Genomic DNA, 16,051 nt, shown 5'->3' with positions numbered 1-16,051 from the left:
ACACATTCCACTCATCCTGGACATTCAAACTATACATTTTCCAAATAAAACAAAATCAAGGAATTCCTAAAATTCCCGAATTTTCAAACAATTTTTTCAAACCCTATTTTCACCCTTTTTTCTGTCGACTACCCCTTCCACATATTCTAACCCACTTCAACCGTTCCACCATCAAAACATTCCTCTTAATCAGGACAAAAAAAACCAAGTTGTTTTTTTTAACTGGAAAAATTCCCGGTTTTCCCGAAATTCCAGGAATTCCGTAATCCCATTTCTCAATTAAAAATTTTACTAATCCAACAATTCTCCAACGATTTGAAAAAAATCCTTCAACACATTCAACTCGTCCTGGAAATTTAAACAACTATTTTTCCACGTTCAACACATTTCCAGGAATTCCTGTTTTTGTTTTTTTCTAACCTTATTTCCAACCTTTTTTAGTGCGCTGAGTCCATTCACATTTTTCAACCCTTTTCAAGTGTTCCACTGTCTAAACATTCCTCTTAGTCAGGACAAAAAAAACAAGTTGGTTTAAGAACTTGAAAAATTCCCGGTTTTCCCAAAATCCCTTAATACCATTTTTCGATTAAAAAACTGTCACTACTTCAACATTTCTTGACCGTTTTAAACAATTCCAACACCAACTCAGCTCATTCAGGACATTCATGCTTCTAATTTTTTTTTTTTTAATCCCACTTTTCCCCAAATTCCCAAATTTCCAGGAAGTTCCCATTGAAATGAATGGGACATTTTTAAAAGTTGCACAATTTCCACATTTTTCAAGCTATTCAAGGCATTCCAACATCAACACATTCCACTCATCCTGGACATTCAAACTATAAAATTTCCAAATGAAACAAAATCAAGGAATTCCTAAAATTCCCAAATTTTCAAACCATTTTTTCAAACCCTATTTTCACCCTTTTTTCTGTCAACTACCCCTTCCACATATTCTAACCCACTTCAACCGTTCCACCATCAAAACATTCCTCTTAATCAGGACAAAAAAACCAAGTTGTTTTTTTTAACTGGAAAAATTCCCGGTTTTCCCGAAATTCCAGGAATTCCGTAATCCCATTTCTCAATTAAAAATCTTACTAATCCAACAATTCTCCAACGATTTGAAAAAAATCCATCAACACATTCAACTCGTCCTGGAAATTTAAACAACTATTTTTCCACGTTCAACACATTTCCAGGAATTCCTGTTTTTTTTTTTCTAACCTTATTTCCAACCTTTTTTAGTGCGCTGAGTCCTTTCACATTTTTCAACCCTTTTCAAGTGTTCCACTGTCTAAACATTCCTCTTAGTCAGGACAAAAAAAACAAGTTGGTTTAAGAACTTGGAAAATTCCCGGTTTTCCCAAAATCCCTTAATACCATTTTTCGATTAAAAAACTCTCACTACTTCAACATTTCTTGACTGTTTTAAACAATTCCAACACCAACTCAGCTCATTCAGGACATTCATGCTTCTAATTGTTTTTTTTAAATCCCACTTTTCCCCAAATTTCCAAATTTCCAGGAAGTTCCCATTGAAATGAATGGGATATTTTTACAAGTTGCACAATTTCCAAATTTTTCAAGCTATTCAAAGCATTCCAACATCAACACATTCCACTCATCCTGGACATTCAAACTATAAATTTTCCAAATAAAACAAAATCAAGGAATTCCTAAAAATTCCCGAATTTTCAAACCATTTTTTCAAACCCTATTTTCACCCTTTTTTCTGTCGACTACCCCTTCCACATATTCTAACCCACTTCAACCGTTCCACCATCAAAACATTCCTCTTAATCAGGACAAAAAAACCAAGTTGTTTTTTTTAACTGGAAAAATTCCCGGTTTTCCCGAAATTCCAGGAATTCCGTAATCCCATTTCTCAATTAAAAATCTTACTAATCCAACAATTCTTGAACGATTTGAAAAAAATCCTTCAACACATTCAACTCATCCTGGAAATTTAAACAACTATTTTTCCACGTTCAATACATTTCCAGGAATTCCTGTTTTTTTTTTTCTAACCTTATTTCCAACCTTTTTTAGTGCGCTGAGTCCTTTCACATTTTTCAACCCTTTTCAAGTGTTCCACTGTCTAAACATTCCTCTTAGTCAGGACAAAAAAAACAAGTTGGTTTAAGGACTTGAAAATTTCCCGCTTTTCCCAAAATCCCTTAATACCATTTTTCGATTAAAAAACTCTCACTACTTCAACATTTCTTGACCGTTTTAAACAATTCCAACACCAACTCAGCTCATTCAGGACATTCATGCTTCTAATATTTTTTTTTAAATCCCACTTTTCCCCAAATTCCCAAATTTCCAGGAAGTTCCCATTGAAATGAATGGGACATTTTTACAAGTTGCACAATTTCCACATTTTTCAAGCTATTCAAAGCATTCCAACATCAACACATTCCACTCATCCTGGACATTCAAACTATACATTTTCCAATTAAAACAAAATCAAGGAATTCCTAAAATTCCCGATTTTTCAAACCATTTTTTTCAAACCCTATTTTCACCCTTTTTTCTGTCGACTACCCCTTCCACATATTCTAACCCACTTCAACCGTTCCACCATCAAAACATTCCTCTTAATCAGGACAAAAAAACCAAGTTGTTTTTTTTAACTGGAAAAATTCCCGGATTTCCCGAAATTCCAGGAATTCCGTAATCCCATTTTTCAATTAAAAATCTTACTAATCCAACAATTCTTGAACGATTTGAAAAAAATCCTTCAACACATTCAACTCATCCTGGAAATTTAAACAACTATTTTTCCACGTTCAACACATTTCCAGGAATTCCTGTTTTTTTTTTCTAACCTTGTTTCCAACCTTTTTTAGTGCGCTGAGTCCTTTCACATTTTTCAACCCTTTTCAAGTGTTCCACTGTCTAAACATTCCTCTTAGTCAGGACAAAAAAAAACAAGTTGGTTTAAGGACTTGAAAAATTCCCGGTTTTCCCAAAATCCCTTAATACCATTTTTCGATTAAAAAACTCTCACTACTTCAACATTTCTTGACCGTTTTAAACAATTCCAACACCAACTCAGCTCATTCAGGACATTCATGCTTCTAATTTTTTTTTTTAAATCCCACTTTTCCCCAAATTCCCAAAATTTCCAGGAAGTTCCCATTGAAATGAATGGGACATTTTTACAAGTTGCACAATTTCCACATTTTTCAAGCTAATCAAAGCATTCCAACATCAACACATTCCACTCATCCTGGACATTCAAACTATAAATTTTCCAAATAAAACAAAATCAAGGAATTCCTAAAATTCCCGAATTTTCAAACCATTTTTTCAAACCCTATTTTCACCCTTTTTTCTGTCGACTACCCCTTCCACATATTCTAACCCACTTCAACCGTTCCACCATCAAAACATTCCTCTTAATCAGGACAAAAAAACCAAGTTGTTTTTTTTAACTGGAAAAATTCCCGGTTTTCCCGAAATTCCAGGAATTCCGTAATCCCATTTCTCAATTAAAAATTTTACTAATCCAACAATTCTTGAACGATTTGAAAAAAATCCTTCAACACATTCAACTCATCCTGGAAATTTAAACAACTATTTTTCCATGTTCAACACATTTCCAGGAATTCCTGTTTTGTTTTTTTCTAACCTTATTTCCAACCTTTTTTAGTGCGCTGAGTCCTTTCACATTTTTCAACCCTTTTCAAGTGTTCCACTGTCTAAACATTCCTCTTAGTCAGGACAAAAAAAACAAGTTGGTTTAAGGACTTGAAAAATTCCCTGTTTTCCCAAAATCCCTTAATACCATTTTTCGATTAAAAAACTCTCACTACTTCAACATTTCTTGACCGTTTTAAACAATTCCAACACCAACTCAGCTCATTCAGGACATTCATGCTTCTAATTTTTTTTTTTAAATCCCACTTTTCCCCAAATTCCCAAATTTCCAGGAAGTTCCCATTGAAATGAATGGGACATTTTTACAAGTTGCACAATTTCCACATTTTTCCAGCTATTCAAAGCATTCCAACATCAACACATTCCACTCATCCTGGAAATTCAAACTATAAAATTTCCAAATAAAACAAAATCAAGGAATTCCTAAAATTCCCGAATTTTCAAACCATTTTTTCAAACCCTATTTTCACCCTTTTTTCTGTCGACTACCCCTTCCACATATTCTAACCCACTTCAACCGTTCCACCATCAAAACATTCCTCTTAATCAGGACAAAAAAACCAAGTTGTTTTTTTAACTGGGAAATTTCCCGGTTTTCCCGAAATTCCAGGAATTCCATAATCCCATTTCTCAATTAAAAATTTTACTAATCCAACAATTCTTGAACGATTTGAAAAAAATCCTTCAACACATTCAACTCATCCTGGAAATTTAAACAACTATTTTTCCACGTTCAACACATTTCCAGGAATTCCTGTTTTGTTTTTTTTCTAACCTTATTTCCAACCTTTTTTAGTGCGCTGAGTCCTTTCACATTTTTCAACCCTTTACAAGTGTTCCACTGTCTAAACATTCCTCTTAGTCAGGACAAAAAAAACAAGTTGGTTTAAGAACTGGAAAAATTCCCGGTTTTCCCAAAATCCCTTAATACCATTTTTCGATTAAAAAACTCTCACTACTTCAACATTTCTTGACCGTTTTAAACAATTCCAACACCAACTCAGCTCATTCAGGACATTCATGCTTCTAATTATTTTTTTTAAATCCCACTTTTCCCCAAATTCCCAAATTTCCAGGAAGTTCCCATTGAAATGAATGGGACATTTTTACAAGTTGCACAATTTCCACATTTTTCAAGCTATTCAAAGCATTCCAACATCAACACATTCCACTCATCCTGGACATTCAAACTATACATTTTCCAAATAAAACAAAATCAAGGAATTCCTAAAATTCCCGAATTTTCAAACCATTTTTTCAAACCCTATTTTCACCCTTTTTTCTGTCGACTACCCCTTCCACATATTCTAACCCACTTCAACCGTTCCACCATCAAAACATTCCTCTTAATCAGGACAAAAAAACCAAGTTGTTTTTTTTAACTGGAAAAATTCCCGGTTTTCCCGAAATTCCAGGAATTCCGTAATCCCATTTCTCAATTAAAAATCTTACTAATCCAACAATTCTCCAACGATTTGAAAAAAGTCCTTCAACACATTCAACTCGTCCTGGAAATTTAAACAACTATTTTTCCACGTTCAACACATTTCCAGGAATTCCTGTTTTTTTTTCTAACCTTATTTCCAACCTTTTTTAGTGCGCTGAGTCCTTTCACATTTTTCAACCCTTTTCAAGTGTTCCACTGTCTAAACATTCCTCTTAGTCAGGACAAAAAAAACAAGTTGGTTTAAGGACTTGAAAAATTCCCGGTTTTCCCAAAATCCCTTAATACCATTTTTCGATTAAAAAACTCTCACTACTTCAACATTTCTTGACCGTTTTAAACAATTCCAACACCAACTCAGCTCATTCAGGACATTCATGCTTCTAATTTTTTTTTTTAAATCCCACTTTTCCCCAAATTCCCAAATTTCCAGGAAGTTCCCATTGAAATGAATGGGACATTTTTACAAGTTGCACAATTTCCACATTTTTCAAGCTATTCAAAGCATTCCAACATCAACACATTCCACTCATCCTGGACATTCAAACTATAAATTTTCCAAATAAAACAAAATCAAGGAATTCCTAAAATTCCCGAATTTTCAAACCATTTTTTCAAACCCTATTTTCACCCTTTTTTCTGTCGACTACCCCTTCCACATATTCTAACCCACTTCAACCGTTCCACCATCAAAACATTCCTCTAAATCAGGACAAAAAAAACAAGTTGTTTTTTTTTAACTGGAAAAATTCCCGGTTTTCCCGAAGTTCCAGGAATTCCGTAATCCCATTTCTCAATTAAAAATCTTACTAATCCAACAATTCTTGAACGATTTGAAAAAAATCCTTCAACACATTCAACTCGTCCTGGAAATTTAAACAACTATTTTTCCACGTTCAACACATTTCCAGGAATTCCTGGGTTTTTTTTTCTAACCTTTTTTCCAACCTTTTTTAGTGCGCTGAGTCCTTTCACATTTTTCAACCCTTTTCAAGGGTTCCACTGTCTAAACATTCCTCTTAGTCAGGACAAAAAAAACAAGTTGGTTTAAGAACTTGAAAATTTCCCGGTTTTCCCAAAATCCCTTAATACCATTTTTCGATTAAAAAACTGTTACTACTCCAACATTTATTGACCGTTTTAAACAATTCCAACACCAACTCAGCTCATTCAGGACATTCATGCTCATGATTGTTTAAAAAAAAATCCCGCTTTTCCCAAAATTTCCAGGAAGTTCCCATTGAAATGAATGGGACATTTTTACAAGTTGCACAATTTCCACATTTTTCCAGCTATTCAAAGCATTCCAACATCAACACATTCCACTCATCCCGGACATTCAAACTATAAATTTTCCAAATAAAACAAAATCAAGGAATTCCTAAAATTCCCGAATTTTCAAACCATTTTTTCAAACCCTATTTTCACCCTTTTTTCTGTCGACTACCCCTTCCACATATTCTAACCCACTTCAACCGTTCTACCATCAAAACATTCCTCTTAATCAGGACAAAAAAAACAAGTTGTTTTTTTTAACTGGAAAAATTCCCGGTTTTCCCGAAATTCCAGGAATTCCGTAATCCCATTTCTCAATTAAAAATCTTACTAATCCAACAATTCTCCAACGATTTGAAAAAAATCCTTCAACACATTCAACTCGTCCTGGAAATTTAAACAACTATTTTTCCACGTTCAACACATTTCCAGGAATTCCTGTTTTTTTTTTCCTAACCTTATTTCCAACCTTTTTTAGTGCGCTGAGTCCTTTCACATTTTTCAACCCTTTTCAAGTGTTCCACTGTCTAAACATTCCTCTTAGTCAGGACAAAAAAAACAAGTTGGTTTAAGGACTTGAAAATTTCCCGGTTTTCCCAAAATCCCTTAATACCATTTTTCGATTAAAAAACTGTTACTACTTCAACATTTCTTGACCGTTTTAAACAATTCCAACACCAACTCAGCTCATTCAGGACATTCATGCTTCTATTTTTTTTTTTTAATCCCACTTTTCCCCAAATTCCCAAATTTCCAGGAAGTTCCCATTGAAATGAATGGGACATTTTTACAAGTTGCACAATTTCCACATTTTTCAAGCTATTCAAAGCATTCCAACATCAACACATTCCACTCATCCTGGACATTCAAACTATAAATTTTCCAAATAAAACAAAATCAAGGAATTCCTAAAATTCCCGAATTTTCAAACCATTTTTTCAAACCTTATTTTCACCCTTTTTTCTGTCGACTACCCCTTCCACATATTCTAACCCACTTCAACCGTTCCACCATCAAAACATTCCTCTTAATCAGGACAAAAAAAACAAGTTGTTTTTTTTAACTGGAAAAATTTCCGGTTTTCCCGAAATTCCAGGAATTCCGTAATCCCATTTCTCAATTAAAAATCTTACTAATCCAACAATTCTCCAACGATTTGAAAAAAATCCTTCAACACATTCAACTCGTCCTGGAAATTTAAACAACTATTTTTCCACGTTCAACACATTTCCAGGAATTCCTGTTTTTTTTTTTCTAACCTTATTTCCAACCTTTTTTAGTGCGCTGAGTCCTTTCACATTTTTCAACCCTTTTCAAGTGTTCCACTATCTAAACATTCCTCTTAGTCAGGACAAAAAAAACAAGTTGGTTTAAGGACTTGAAAATTTCCCGGTTTTCCCAAAATCCCTTAATACCATTTTTCGATTAAAAAACTGTCACTACTTCAACATTTCTTGACCGTTTTAAACAATTCCAACACCAACTCAGCTCATTCAGGACATTCATGCTTCTATTTTTTTTTTTTAAATCCCACTTTTCCCCAAATTCCCAAATTTCCAGGAAGTTCCCATTGAAATGAATGGGACATTTTTACAAGTTGCACAATTTCCACATTTTTCCAGCTATTCAAAGCATTCCAACATCAACACATTCCACTCATCCTGGACATTCAAACTATACATTTTCCAAATAAAACAAAATCAAGGAATTCCTAAAATTCCCGAATTTTCAAACCATTTTTTCAAACCCTATTTTCACCCTTTTTTCTGTCGACTACCCCTTCCACATATTCTAACCCACTTCAACCGTTCCACCATCAAAACATTCCTCTTAATCAGGACAAAAAAACCAAGTTGTTTTTTTTAACTGGAAAAATTCCCGGTTTTCCCAAAATTCCAGGAATTCCGTAATCCCATTTCTCATTTAAAAATCTTACTAATCCAACAATTCTCCAACGATTTGAAAAAAATCCTTCAACACATTCAACTAGTCCTGGAAATTTAAACAACTATTTTTTCCACGTTCAACACATTTCCAGGAATTCCTGTTTTGTTTTTTTCTAACCTTATTTCCAACCTTTTTTAGTGCGCTGAGTCCTTTCACATTTTTCAACCCTTTTCAAGTGTTCCACCGTCTAAACATTCCTCTTAGTCAGGACAAAAAAAACAAGTTGGTTTAAGGACTTGAAAATTTCCCGGTTTTCCCAAAATCCCTTAATACCATTTTTCGATTAAAAAACTGTTACTACTTCAACATTTCTTGACCGTTTTAAACAATTCCAACACCAACTCAGCTCATTCAGGACATTCATGCTTCTAATATTTTTTTTTTAAATCCTGCTTTTCCCCAAATTCCCAAATTTCCAGGAAGTTCCCATTGAAATGAACGGGGCATTTTTCCAAGTTGCACAATTTCCACATTTTTCAAGCTATTCAAAGCATTCCAACATCAACACATTCCACTCATCCTGGACATTCAAACTATACATTTTCCAAATAAAACAAAATCAAGGAATTCCTAAAATTTCCGAATTTTCAAACCATTTTTCAAACCCTATTTTCACCCTTTTTTCTGTCGACTACCCCTTCCACATATTCTAACCCACTTCAACCGTTCCACCATCAAAACATTCCTCTTAATCAGGACAAAAAAACCAAGTTGTTTTCTTTAACTGGAAAAATTCCCGGTTTTCCCGAAATTCCAGGAATTCCGTAATCCCATTTCTCAATTAAAAATCTTACTAATCCAACAATTCTCCAACGATTTGAAAAAAATCCTTCAACACATTCAACTCGTCCTGGAAATTTAAACAACTATTTTTCCACGTTCAACACATTTCCAGGAATTCCTGTTTTTTTTTTTCTAACCTTATTTCCAACCTTTTTTAGTGCGCTGAGTCCTTTCACATTTTTCAACCCCTTTCAAGTGTTCCACTGTCTAAACATTCCTCTTAGTCAGGACAAAAAAAACAAGTTGGTTTAAGAACTTGAAAAATTCCCGGTTTTCCCAAAATCCCTTAATACCATTTTTCGATTAAAAAACTGTTACTACTTCAACATTTCTTGACCGTTTTAAACAATTCCAACACCAACTCAGCTCATTCAGGACATTCATGCTTCTAATATTTTTTTTTAAATCCCACTTTTCCCCAAATTCCCCAAATTTCCAGGAAGTTCCCATTGAAATGAATGGGACATTTTTACAAGTTGCACAATTTCCACATTTTTCCAGCTATTCAAAGCATTCCAACATCAACACATTCCACTCATCCTGGACATTCAAACTATAAATTTTCCAAGTAAAACAAAATCAAGGAATTCCTAAAAATTCCCGAATTTTCAAACCATTTTTTCAAACCCTATTTTCACCCTTTTTTCTGTCGACTACCCCTTCCACATATTCTAACCCACTTCAACCGTTCCACCATCAAAACATTCCTCTTAATCAGGACAAAAAAACCAAGTTGTTTTCTTTAACTGGAAAAATTCCCGGTTTTCCCGAAATTCCAGGAATTCCGTAATCCCATTTCTCAATTAAAAATCTTACTAATCCAACAATTCTCCAACGATTTGAAAAAAATCCTTCAACACATTCAACTCGTCCTGGAAATGTAAACAACTATTTTTCCACGTTCAACACATTTCCAGGAATTCCTGGGTTTTTTTTCTAACCTTATTTCCAACCTTTTTTTAGTGCGCTGAGTCCTTTCACATTTTTCAACCCTTTTCAAGTGTTCCACTGTCTAAACATTCCTCTTAGTCAGGACAAAAAAAACAAGTTGGTTTAAGAACTTGAAAAATTCCCGGTTTTCCCAAAATCCCTTAATACCATTTTTCGATTAAAAAACTCTCACTACTTCAACATTTCTTGACCGTTTTAAACAATTCCAACACCAACTCAGCTCATTCAGGACATTCATGCTTCTAATATTTTTTTTTTAAATCCTGCTTTTCCAAAAATTCCCAAATTTCCAGGAAGTTCCCATTGAAATGAATGGGACATTTTTACAAGTTGCACAATTTCCACATTTTTCAAGCTATTCAAAGCATTCCAACATCAACACATTCCACTCATCCTGGACATTCAAACTATAAATTTTCCAAATAAAACAAAATCAAGGAATTCCTAAAATTCCCGAATCTTCAAACCATTTTTTCAAACCCTATTTTCACCCTTTTTTCTGTTGACTACCCCTTCCACGTATTCTAACCCACTTCAACCGTTCCACCATCAAAACATTCCTCTTAATCAGGACAAAAAAACCAAGTTGTTTTTTTTAACTGGAAAAAATTCCCGGTTTTCCCGAAATTCCAGGAATTCCGTAATCCCATTTCTCAATTAAAAATCTTACTAATCCAACAATTCTCCAACGATTTGAAAAAAATCCTTCAACACATTCAACTCGTCCTGGAAATTTAAACAACTATTTTTCCACGTTCAACACATTTCCAGGAATTCCTGTTTTTTTTTTTCTAACCTTATTTCCAACCTTTTTTAGTGCGCTGAGTCCTTTCACATTTTTCAACCCTTTTCAAGTGTTCCACTGTCTAAACATTCCTCTCAGTCAGGACAAAAAAAACAAGTTGGTTTAAGGACTTGAAAATTTCCCGGTTTTCCCAAAATCCCTTAATACCATTTTTCGATTAAAAAACTGTTACTACTTCAACATTTCTTGACCGTTTTAAACAATTCCAACACCAACTCAGCTCATTCAGGACATTCATGCTTCTAATTTTTTTTTTAAATCCCGCTTTTCCCCAAATTCCCAAATTTCCAGGAAGTTCCCATTGAAATGAACGGGGCATTTTTCTAAGTTTGCACAATTCCCACATTTTCTAACCAATTCAAAGCATTCCAACATCAAAAACATTCAACTCATCCTGGACATTCAAACTAACACTTTCCCAGGTTCCAAACCAAATTCCGGTTTTCCTGGAAATTGAAACTCTTTAACATTGAAGCTATTCTTCCATTCATACTACATCCTGTCAGAATTTCACCTCAACATCAGCATTGGAGCACTCACACGGAATTTGGAACATTTTCCCTTGTGGAACAACGAAGTTTGTCTAAGTCCAAGTCAAATTCCTCCAGGAATGGCCTCATCTAGTCTAATGTTTGTTCCCAGGTCAACATTGACTACAAGACCAAGGTGGCCATCCAGGAGGAGCTGGCAGAGCCCACCAGGACTTGTTTCCAAGCGGCCCAGCTGAAAGTCTACAGCCTGATGAAGAAGGACTCCTACCCCAGATTCCTGCAATCGGACATGTATTTAGGTCTGGCCAGGAAGAAGGGTCCGGGGGCGGGTATGTTCCGCAGAAGGTCACGCTCCTGCGTCTTCAGCGAGCGAGGCGCCGCCGCCGCCCAGCCTTCGCCCTGGTAGTCACCACGTCTCCTAAGCAGCTGGTAAAAGCCATGATTACTTTGGCGGTAATCAGTGGAATTTGTGTTTCAGACGGCGACGTGTCTGCGGAATGAATCAGTTTTATTTTACGAGCAAACAATATTCAGCCTGGCGAGGAGCCATCCATCCAGGCTGAGATATTTAGGAAATATGCCAGATTCTTTTGGCGTTTGTAAGTCCTCACTGGGTGGTTAACCACCTCAGAACTCAGTAGTCTCCATTTGTTCAGTCGGACTGATGTCATTTAGGGCTGTAGAAGTAAACATTGATTGATTGATTGATTGACTGATGTGCAGAGTCCACAACCAACAGTTAAACATTTAACAACGTCCCACTGGGTTGTGAGTTTTTCCTTGCCCTTATGTGGGCTCTGTACCGCGGATGTCGTTGTGGCTTGTGCAGCCCTTTGAGACACTTGTGATTTAGGGCTATATAAATAAACATTGATTGAACAAAGGAATCCGCCATTTTCTCAAACACATTACAAACACCGTGTTACGATCCGCTGCCCGGATCAGAGTTTGTTTATGTTTGCGTCACATATGTTTTCAGCACATTTGATTTTGTTTGTGTTCAGTTGCCATGTCAGCTGATTTCTTTCACCTGCCTCTGGTTAGTGTTCGGGACGCGCACCTGTTGCCCGGGCACTAATCAGAGGGCTATTTAGTCTTTGCTCTGGCCTCACTCTGTCTGGCTTCGTAGTTTGTTCCCATACAACAGATAACGACAACTTTGATTCCCGCTAGCTTTTCACGCTATGCCATTTTGCCTGCTAGCTCCCACGCTAGTCCTTTTGTTTTTGCCTTTTGCTATTTGCACGTCTTTTGTTCGTTCCCCGTACGATTTATATTTTCAATAAATTATTTTCCTACCTGCAAGCTGTGTCCGAAGCCGTCTGCATCCTTGGGAGAACCACAACCGCATCACTATGCGACCCAGTCGTTTCACACCGAATCAAATCAGCTCTGTTATTTTCCGTTTTTTCGACTGTTTTCCGTACCTTGGAGCAGGCCCGGCCCTAACCAATCTGGCGCCCTAGGCAAGATTTTAGGTGGCGCCCCCCCCCCACATCGGCAGTGAAGTGTATATACTCACAAGAAACCGATTAGCTTTGTCTTTGACCTTTTTTTTTACTTAAAGAAAGCAAATTAACAATCAGAATAGTTATCAAGATAAAAAAAATATGAATAAATAAATGAATGCAAAAAATAAAAAATGAATTAATGAAATACAATATTTTTTACATACATATTGCTTAATTAACATTAATGATGTGCACTTTAACAACTAGGCTTACAACTATACCTAATATATAAAGGGGTGGAAAAGTGACTATTACCTGCAGGGCAAACATTAGCTAACCAGAAGGCAATAACACCTGCTTAAAAGATCTAATACAAATGTCCCTGAGGAATGTAAGGTGGGAGTACTGTAATTACCTAACGTTACATTATTATTTTCCATAACAATTTAGCCCCCTCCACAATATTAACCCGACGTTAAAACAGAACTAGCTACTTATTGATTAGCAATTGCCGAATCATGTAACATTAGCTTAATGCTAAAAAGCCAGGTCACTATCACATTCTGTAACAGACAAATAATTTCATGTAGGCTAACGTTACCTACCTGCTACCTCTGTCTTTTTCTCGTTTCTCCTCCTCTTCTTTTCTCTTTTTTCTTCCCTGGGCACCTGACAGTTTTGGCCGTTTTGACATCTTGTGTTGATTTTTTGATGTGGTGACGTCCAAAAAGAGTCATGATACGGGAAGGGAGGGGGCGCACCATGCGGGGGGGGGCGTGTAATATTGTAACAAATAATATTTCTATTATATAGGCTTTACTTTGCATTTTAATTAACGTGGGATTATTTTTTGTATTTAGAAATAATAGTACCAACTTTTTTTTTTTTTTTCTCCAACATTTGTGGCACTGGCGTGGCGCCCCCTGATGGACAGCGCCCTTAGCATTTGCCTATACGGCCTATGCCACGGGCCGGCCCTGCCTTGGAGTCATCATGCCTCGTCGGTGTGTTGTCGGAGGGTGTAACAACACGAACAGGGACGGATTCAAGTTGCACCAGTAGCCCAAAGATGCGAAAGTGGCAAGAAATTGGACGAAATGTGTTCAAAATACGACGGTGTGGGGAAAGCCGGCGAAAATGGTCAATCGTTTGTTCCGCACACTTTACCGACGAAAGCTATGCTACGACAGAGATGGCAAGAATGTGTGGATATCCTGCGACACTCAAAGCAGATGCATTTCCAACGATAAAGTCAAAGAAATCTGCCGCCAGCCCCCCATTGAATCTGCCGGAGTGTGTGAGCAATTCAGGGACAAAGGACCTCGCTAGCACGGCAAGCAATGGCGGCAGTTTGTTCCCGCAGACGAGCGAGCTAAACCCCCCTGGATGTCTTGGCTCACATCAACTCCAAAACTGGGCAGATCAGCTTTCAGGAAAAGAGAGCGGATGAGGGTATGTCTACAGAATATATTAATTGATGAAAACTTTATTCATTACTCGCGGTTTTACGTAAATTATTATACATAAACTGTGTTTACCAATAATTTAGCTTAAAAACATTACAACACTTAAAAACAAACACATACCAATCGTTGGTTAGAAGGCGGTCGCCGAATTCGTCCTCGCTTTCGTCGTTTTCGTCGGTTTCGCTTGCATACGGTTCAAACCGATGTGGCTCAATAGCTTCAGTTTCTTCTTCAATTTCGCTTAAGCCGCTGAAATCCGAGTCTGAATCCGAGCTAATGTCGCTATAGCTTGCTGTTCTATCCGCCATGTTTGTTTGTGTCGGCATCACTATGTGACGTCACAGGAAAATGGACGGGTGTGTATAACGATGGTTAAAATCAGGCACTTTGAAGCTTTTTTTAGGGATATTGCGTGATGGGTAAAATTTTGAAAAAAACTTTGAAAAAAAAAATAAGCCACTGGGAACTGATTTTTAATGGTTTTAACCCTTCTGAAATTGTGATAATGTTCCCCTTTAAGACACAACTTTGTGTTATAAGTGACTAAGTATGTTATTATTCATTATTATTATTAAAATGTCAACTTTTTCTTGGTACATTCCAATTTCTTACTCTTTTTCTTAGTCTTTTTTTTTTTTCATGTAAGAATAGAATAAAAAATATCGATAATACATTAACTGCATAAGTTGGTGTTTAAAAATATGCCTGTACAGAATTATAAATGGTCAGTTACACCTTTCATGTTTATTATAGTTGTAATTTTTCTCAAATTAATGAATAAGTTAGTAATATTTTATTTTATTTCAATGAACTAAACTTTGTTTATATTTAAGTACATTTCACTTGTATTTTGAGAGCTTGTAATATTTTAGATTGTTTTTATTTGAGAAAGAATGCCAAAAAACCCGATATTAGAATTATTTTAAGACACAACTTTGTGTGACTAATTATTATTAAAATGTCGGCTTTTTCTCGTTACATTCCAATTTCTTAGTCTTTTTGTTAGTCTTTGTTCCCATGCAAGAATAGAATAAAAATATCAATAATACATTAACTGCATAAGTTGGTGTTTAAAAATATGCCTGTACAGAAATATAAATGTTCAGTTACACCTTCCATGTTTATCATAGTTGTCAAATTAATTCATAAGTTAGTAATATTTTATATTATTTTTATTTACTACACTTTGTTTATATTTAAGTATATTTTACTTGTATTTTGAGGGCTTGTGACCAAAAAGTCACATATGAGGGGGTATTTAGATTTTTTTTTAAACTTTTTTTTTTTTTTAATGCAAAAACAGATGATATAAATATTTAAAGAAACAACTTGTTTATATTTAAGTATATTTTACTTGTGTTTTGAGAGCAATATTTTAGTTTGTTTTTATATTTTTTAAAGAATGCTAAAAACCCGATATTATAATTATCTTGTTTGTTGGTCAATTACACCTTTCATGTTTATTATAGTTGTAATTTTTCTCAAATTAATGAATAAGTTAGTAATATTTTATTTTATTTCAATGAACTAAACTTTGTTTATATTTAAGTACATTTTACTTGTATTTTGAGAGCTTGTAATATTTTAGATTGTTTTTATTTGAGAAAGAATGCCAAAAAACCCGATATTAGAATCATTTTAAGACACAACTTTGTGTTATAAGTGACTAATTATTATTCAAATGTCGGCTTTTTCTCGTTACATTCCAATTTCTTAGTCTTTTTGTTAGTCTTTGTTCCCATGCAAGAATAGAATAAAAAAATATCAATAAT

The 16,051-nt window shown here is 35.3% G+C and overlaps 1 protein-coding gene across 3 annotated transcripts in view; it reads left to right on the top strand.

Annotated features, from left to right (window-relative positions):
* rgs18 (regulator of G protein signaling 18) overlaps nt 1–12,249 on the top strand; it is a 35,154-nt gene extending 22,905 nt beyond the window's left edge. For 2 of the 3 annotated variants that reach the window (XM_061930782.2, XM_061930778.2), the window contains exon 5: nt 11,514–12,249. In XM_061930782.2, coding sequence (XP_061786766.2) covers nt 11,514–11,768 — 255 coding nt within the window. In that variant the 3' untranslated portion in view covers nt 11,769–12,249. The remainder of the gene's footprint in view (nt 1–11,513) is intronic. The other variant, XM_061930779.2, reaches the window with a different exon arrangement.
* Nucleotides 12,250–16,051: the final 3,802 nt, after the last annotated feature.

The sequence above is a fragment of the Nerophis lumbriciformis genome, linkage group LG37, assembly GCF_033978685.3.
Source record: "Nerophis lumbriciformis linkage group LG37, RoL_Nlum_v2.1, whole genome shotgun sequence".
Classification (NCBI taxonomy): Eukaryota; Metazoa; Chordata; class Actinopteri; order Syngnathiformes; family Syngnathidae; genus Nerophis; species Nerophis lumbriciformis.
Note: the sequence above shows the minus strand (reverse complement) of the source record. Positions and strands in the feature narration are given on the sequence as shown.